General features: G+C 45.1%; 1 protein-coding gene across 3 annotated transcripts; it reads right to left on the bottom strand.

Moving 5' to 3' along the window:
* Positions 1-5347: 5347 nt before the first annotated feature.
* On the bottom strand, positions 5348-6880 carry LOC119275837. Of its 3 annotated transcripts, XM_037556762.1 has the most exons (4): positions 6432-6880; positions 5824-5900; positions 5620-5736; positions 5348-5534 (listed from the first exon to the last, which is right to left on the bottom strand). In XM_037556762.1, coding segments are annotated over exons 1-4 (411 nt in total). In that variant the 5' UTR covers positions 6648-6880; the 3' UTR covers positions 5348-5533. The 3 variants fall into 3 exon arrangements, 2 of the variants coding, with proteins under 2 accessions (XP_037412659.1, XP_037412658.1); XR_005135891.1 differs by having other exon boundaries at positions 5348-5736; positions 5824-5895; positions 6432-6868; XM_037556761.1 differs by having other exon boundaries at positions 5348-5736; positions 6432-6874.
* Between the last annotated feature and the right edge of the window lie 394 nt (positions 6881-7274).

Here is a 7274-nt window from a genome sequence, read left to right as displayed (position 1 = left end):
CAAGATTGGACTAGTAACGGTAAGCATATTGAACAACATCAACGCCCACAACTACTTTGTGTTCTACTCGTGCAAAGAATCTACGCAATAGACCTAGCTCATGATGCCACTGTTGGGGAACGTAGCAGAAATTCAAAATTTTCTTACGTGTCACCAAGATCTATCTATGGAGAGACCAGCAATGAGTAGAAGGAGAGTGCATCTACATACCCTTGTAGATCGCTAAGCGGAAGCGTTCAAGTGAACGGGGTTGATGGAGTCGTACTCGTCGTGATTCAAATCACCGATGATCAAGTGCCGAACGCACGGCACCTCCGCGTTCAACACACGTACAGCCCGGTGACGTCTCCCACGCCTTGATCCAGCAAGGAGAGAGGGAGAGGTTGAGGAAGACTCCATCCAACAGCAGCACAACGGCATGGTGGTGGTGGAGGAGCGTGACAATCCAGCAGGGCTTCGCCAAGCACCACGGGAGAGGAGGAGTAGGGAGAGAGGTAGGGCTGCACCAAGAGGGAGAGAACTCATGTGTATGGCAGCCCCAAACCTCAACTATATATAGGGGGAAGGGGGGGCTGCGCCCCCTTTAGGGTTTCCCACCCCCAAGGGGTGCGGCCAGCCCTAGATGGCAAAGGGGAGGCGGCCAAGGGGGGAGAGGAGAGGGAGGCGCACCAATATGGGCCTTAAGGCCCATCTGGACTAGGGTTTGCCCCCTCCCACTCTCCCTTGCGCCTTGGCCCCCTTGTGGGGGGGCGCACCAGCCCTCCTAGGGGCTGGTCCCCTCCCACACTTGGCCCTCGCAACCTTCTGGGGCAGGTGGCCCCACTTGGTGGACCCCCGGGACCCTCCCGGTGGTCCCGGTACAATACCGATATCGCCCGAAACTTTTCCGGTGACCAAAACAGGACTTCCCATATATAAATCTTTACCTCCGGACCATTCCGGAACTCCTCGTGACGTCCGGGATCTCATCCGGGACTCCGAACAACATTCGGTAATCACATACAAGCTTCCTTTATAACCCTAGCGTCATCGAACCTTAAGTGTGTAGACCCTACGGGTTCGGGAGACATGCAGACATGACCGAGACGTTCTCCGGTCAATAACCAACAGCGGGATCTGGATACCCATGTTGGCTCCCACATGTTCCACGATGATTTCATTGAATGAACCACGATGTCAAGGACTTAATCAATCCCGTATTCAATTCCCTTTGTCTATCGGTATGTTACTTGCCCGAGATTCGATCGTCGGTATTCAATACCTTGTTCAATCTCGTTACCGGCAAGTCACTTTACTTGTTCCGTAACACATCATCCCATGATCAACTCCTTGGTCACATTGCGCATATGATGATGCCCTACCGAGTGGGCCCAGTGATACCTCTCCGTCTACACGGAGTGACAAATCCCAGTCTCGATCCGCATAAAACAATAGATACTTTCGGAGATACCTGTAGTGCACCTTTATAGTCACCCAGTTACGTTGTGACGTTTGATACACCCAAAGCACTCCTACGGTATCCAGGAGTTACACGATCTCATGGTCAAAGGAAGAGATACTTGACATTGGCAAAGCTCTAGCAAACGAACTACACGATCTTTGTGCTAGGCTTAGGATTGGGTCTTGTCCATCATATCATTCTCCTAATGATGTGATCCCGTTATCAACGACATCCAATGTCCATAGCCAGGAAACCATGACTATCTGTTGATCACAACGAGCTAGTCAACTAGAGGCTCACTAAGGACATATTGTGGTCTATGTATTCACACGTGTATTACGATTTCCGGATAATACAGTTATAGCATGAATAAAAGACAATTATCATGAACAAGGAAATATAATAATAACACTTTTATTATTGCCTCTAGGGCATATTTCCAACAATTTCGACCCGGACCGTCAGTCGAACGTAGACTACACAAATGTCAAGAAGGTTCTTGATGATGTTCTCCCCGGCTACGCCAAATCTGGAGGCACCTTCACCAAGCCTATTCGTAAGTACGGCAAGCATGTGTTCTCCCACAATACGATGTTCTGCTGCGTCAAGCAGCAGCCTGGCGGTCAGAAGGGTGCCTACTACGCCATCCATCACATGCGGGCGATCGTACGGGACCATCATCAACTTCTGCTACCGAGTAAACTCAAAGATTGGGCAAAGAGCGTGTCGGCAATCCAGGACGCGGACCTCCGACAGGAATTCTTTCGCATCTAGTCGGAGTTTGCGGAAATCATCCATCAAGATGTCCTTCGTACCTCGGGGCAGTTCTACCTCAACAATCAACCATCCAACAGTGACATCGACACAATGCTACAAATGCAGGCTGACAACGACCGTTATTTCATGACTCCCACGATAGACGGCGGCTTCATCCATGCTCCTATCCTTTGAGTCGAGTCGAAAGCAGTGATGCTGTGTCTAGTTCTGAAACATCGATTGGCTCATGTTGTAACTAAACTTTAATGAACTTGTAGTATGTCTCTTTGGTTTCGAGAGTCGTTCAACTTAGATGTAATCAATGCTATTAATGTCTTGCTTTTCTCTTCCGATCGTTCTGTTGCATACTTATATATTGCTTATGTATTGTCTGTGAATTGGTACTAACGTTTCGTTTGGCTAGTGCATAACGATGCCGACGTATGTCGTGTACAAGGGTAAGATTCCCGGAGTCTACGATGACTGGGAGGAGTGTCGGAGACAGGTTCACCGATTCAGCGGTAACAGTTACAAAGGGTACACCACTAGGGCCGAGGCCGAATCTAGATACGCCCGCTATCTAGCGGGAGAAGGGAGGGAGCATTGGAGGAACCGGATGAAGACGAGTTTCATCGTGATGATGCTCATCGTGATGACCGCAGCTCTCTTCTATGTGATGGTAGTTTAGATGATTGATATCGACTTGTAATGTGAAGACAAACTCGCTACTCGCGATCTCGAGACTTATAATATAATGTTCTATCTTTGTTCGGTCTTTTTAATTCGGAGACTAATATGATGAATTGTATTCAAAGACTAATCTTCTATTGTATTCGATGAATCTTTTGTATATGTGCTGTCTATATTTTGTCAAATTATACATTTTGTAACCTGTGCAAAAAACAGAAAATAAAAAATAAAAAAACCTAATATTCATACTAATGGCGCATCACATGACAGTGCGCCATTAGTATGACAAAGCATACTAATGACGCATCACTGGATAGTGCGCCATTAGTATGCCGCGGTTACTGATGGCGCATCCCGTTGTAGTGCGCCATTAGTATGCCAAAGCACCTGGGTAGACATGGCCCCTGGGAGGCATACTAATGGCGCACCCTGGCCTATACTAATGGCGCACCAGTGGTGCGCCATTAGTATACCAGATACTAATGGCGCACCAGTGGTGCGCCATTAGTAAAAATTATTAATGGCGTGCTAGTAATGGCGCACCACTGATGCGCCATTAATGGCCAAATTAGGTGCGCCATTAGTAGGAGTTTTTCTAGTAGTGTCGGTATTTGCAAATACTGCAGACGAGCGCGGCCTGTGCGACAAAATCTTTCTAGATGATAATAGGCGCTTCAGCATCAAGCTAGACAAGAACTTCGAAGTGGATACAGTAAATCACAACGACAAGTCTTTTTTCGTAATTAAGCATGACATTTGCTTCATTTGCTTCAACTTATAATTTAAGCATGACATTAAGCATGCCAAGTCTTTTTTTACTATTCTACTAGCGTATCTCCTGCCATGCAAGAGTTTTTGTATTGGATAAGATAGGTTTCAGTCGTACTATGGAGGAAAAGAAATTTTACTTGAAGACGAGCATGGTTATATTTTCAACGTAAAATTACACAATTCAGATGAATACACCTATTTTGGATGCAAAACATGGCGAGCACTATGCAAGACTTATGCATTTGAGCCTGATATGATTATCACCTTTGATATTCGTCCGGAGATGATATTGAAGGTAATACCGACATCTGGGTTGATGTGCAGACACCTCTAGTTATACCATTATGTAAGTTTCTCAACCATATTTATGTATTTGGTATTGTTTATTCAAAAATAGTTGACAACTAATTTGTATTGTCAGCTTATTTCGGTGCAAGCAAACATGTCCAGCGCTTGGTAGACAGGACCGTATACTGTGCCGGGGCTGAACTCAACTGCGAGGAGCTTAGTCATTATGTTTCATGGCTTGCGGATCTTGATATGGCTTACGGATCTTGATACTGTCAAGACAAATTTTCTTCCTGCATTTAGAAATGTTAGTACTGAAAACGTGTGACCAATAGTGTTCGTAATGAACTACGGTCACATCTATTTAGGAAGGATGGTAAGATTTTTACTATTTATCCTTAGTGCATCTTTTCTATACATTATTTTTGAAGCTAAACTTCATTGCTAAGTAAATTACCATACGATGTTCTTCAACAGGGACTCCCGATGAATGTTGTGCCTTATGGGATCGAGACTAAAGGTACCATGAGTATTATTAGCTTACGACCAAGATATCCTACAGATTACTTTAGTGCATTCAAGATTAGCGACGGATGCTTAATAGTGCAAGACTGGACCAAATATGTGATGGGGGAGCGCAAAGAAGTACTAGAGGCAGCAAGCAGATGCGCTGCCCACGATTAGGAAATAGGTTCATCTGCATGATCCAACTTGATCAAGGAGGAGAGCTATACATGTTTTATGTTATTTTACCTAAGAGAGAGCAGCAGGAGTGATTAGCTAGCTAGAAATGAGTTTGAGGATGATGATGTGCTACACTATTACTATTGTTTGATAAAATAAGTTAGTGTTGGTGGTAATGACTATGATGATTATTATTAGCTAGTGTTAGTGATGATTAAATAAATACTGTTGGTGGCAATGACTATGATGATGATTAAATAGCTTGTGCTGGCGGATTAGATTCAAGTGGAGGCAACATGTGGTACACATCGAAAGTACTACTAGTCCAAACTAGATCAAGTTTGGATTAGTAGTATACTTTTGACATGCACCACATATTACCTCCACTTGAACCTAATCCACCTTCATTTGACACACTGTTATGGACATAATGATGTAAACCTCATAACTAGTATTGTACCAATAATTGTACGATGGCGCATAAATACACTAAAAAAAGAATACTAATAGCGATGGAAAGAAAACACACTGCCAGTAGTTACATTAGCAGTAGCGTGTGAGTGAACAAACGCTTCAGCTATTTGTCCTAGCAGTAGCGCGTGCGGGCACGCATTACTGCTAAGCAATAGCTGTAGCGCCTTATTAGTAGCGCGCCTACCAGCGCTACTAGTGAGCACAAAACCAGCGCTACTACTAGGGTTTTCCCTAGTAATGATAGGGTGTTGTCTTATGATGACTATGCAAAGTATTTCAAACAAATCTTGGATGGGGAGACAAACACAGCTATACACACGACCAGCTCACCAAATTCTGCTCCTTTGTAAATTCCCATCATGTGCTTGTTATTGAGGAGGGGAAGTCTTTGAAATCGATTCACAACTATCAAAATATTCCTACTATAAGTCTGAAAGAACAATTTAATCCATTAGAGAAGCTGCAAGAAGATGAATGGTATCACCAAAAGAAAAGCAAGCAAAATATAGTATCACCACGATTGAGGAGATAGTACAGGAGGAGGTGGTCGGACAAGATCACACAGAAGGTGCTGTAAAAGCTCTTTAAGGGTGGCGACAATTGCCTCTGGCACATCTTTAGGTGCACAGAACCTGCAAAATTCAGAATATTTGTGAGAAGAGGGAAGCATATCTATCTTGTGCGTTACATGAAACTGAATATGACAAATCAAGCCTGACCATAGCTTAAAGGTGATGAACAGATCTTCATGCTTAACCACACCATCCTCAAATAACTTCTTCAGGGCCAAGCTGATCTAGGCAAAGGTATGGATCTCAGTTTAGTCTGTACACGTTATGGTATATTTTCAAATCAAATCGGACAATATTACAACTCTAGAGAGTTTTTCTCAATGCCTTTTGTTCTTTGTAAAGCTATGGTGCAAGTGATTACTAATAGCTCTCTCTGATTTTGGCATGCTGGAGCACAATCAATATGGCGATATCCTACCTCTGCCTATGTCCAAAAATCAAGAAAACATTAAAGATGCAGTTTGTTCTGCCTGTGTCCGTTGTAGAATCTACTTAAACTTAGCTAGAAGGTTGAGAGAACAGAAAAAATCGCCTTTTAGAACATTAGATTATCTCTAATTAACAGAGGGGAGTTTCTTCTACAGATTTTCTTCAGCCACAAGGCTGGTCTATTTCAGAAAGAAGAAGAAAACACAACACAATTTTGATCATGTCCCGTTGAAGTGACCCGGTACTCATGTTCAACTCAATAGATGCATATTGATAACAACATCAAGATCAAGAAGGATTCAAGAATCAAGCACAACGGGGTTAACCTTCATAACAGCATAGACAAAGCTGCGGGCAGCATCAGATTTGATTTGTCTGCCTCTCCAGCAACGCTCTCTCCAGCCGCTTGACTCTCTACTTCTGACGGCTCGGCTCAGTAGAGGATGATGGCGGTGATGAAGAAGCACATCACGGTCGCATCTGAGCAGACGGAAAACTGGAAGAGGCCGGCCAAATCTACCCCGCGCACCGGCTGTGGTCATCTCCGCCTCCCCCGCACTGCGTGTGCCGCCGCTCTTCCAGTTGCCGCACGCAGCTCCTCCCCGGAACGACCCCTCGTGGTGATTCGGCGGCCGGGACCCTTCTTATAGGGCGATGCGCTGGGGGGCTAGGGCGGTGGCAAAGCGGCGGGCGGCGGGGATAAGCGGCGGGCAGTGGGCGGCGGAGTATTCGAGAGAGAGGTAGAGAGGTCCAAGGCAACACATCCAATTATAAAAGAGAAAAAAAACAACCAGCCACCAGGGACACCGCCCGACAGAACGGCCGGTTGACAAGAAACAAAATCGCTGGAAAATTGCAGATGCCCCAGGAGATGCACATGCCTGTGTCCCCCACTAATTGGCGTGGCATCCTCCCATTGGCCCAAGTTTTACTCATAGAAAAAAGTCAAAAAAACTGGTAAATCAAACCTGGCTAGGTTTAGTATATTTAGAATTTCCGTCCTTATAACAATCTCGTTAAACACACTAATGGCCCACCAATTTATGACTACTCTCACGCGACCTCTTTAGGCCTTTCGGCCGCGCTTCTTCCTCGGTGCCCTCGGACGCTGCCCTCTTCCCCTTAAGGGAAGGATTCTCTTCCCCTCTATCCTCCTCCACGTCGTCCTC

The sequence above is a fragment of the Triticum dicoccoides genome, chromosome 3B (genome assembly GCF_002162155.2).
Source record: "Triticum dicoccoides isolate Atlit2015 ecotype Zavitan chromosome 3B, WEW_v2.0, whole genome shotgun sequence".
In the NCBI taxonomy this organism is placed as follows: domain Eukaryota; kingdom Viridiplantae; phylum Streptophyta; class Magnoliopsida; order Poales; family Poaceae; genus Triticum; species Triticum dicoccoides.
The sequence above is the reverse complement of the archived record's forward strand: the minus strand, read 5'-3'. Positions and strand labels throughout refer to the sequence as shown.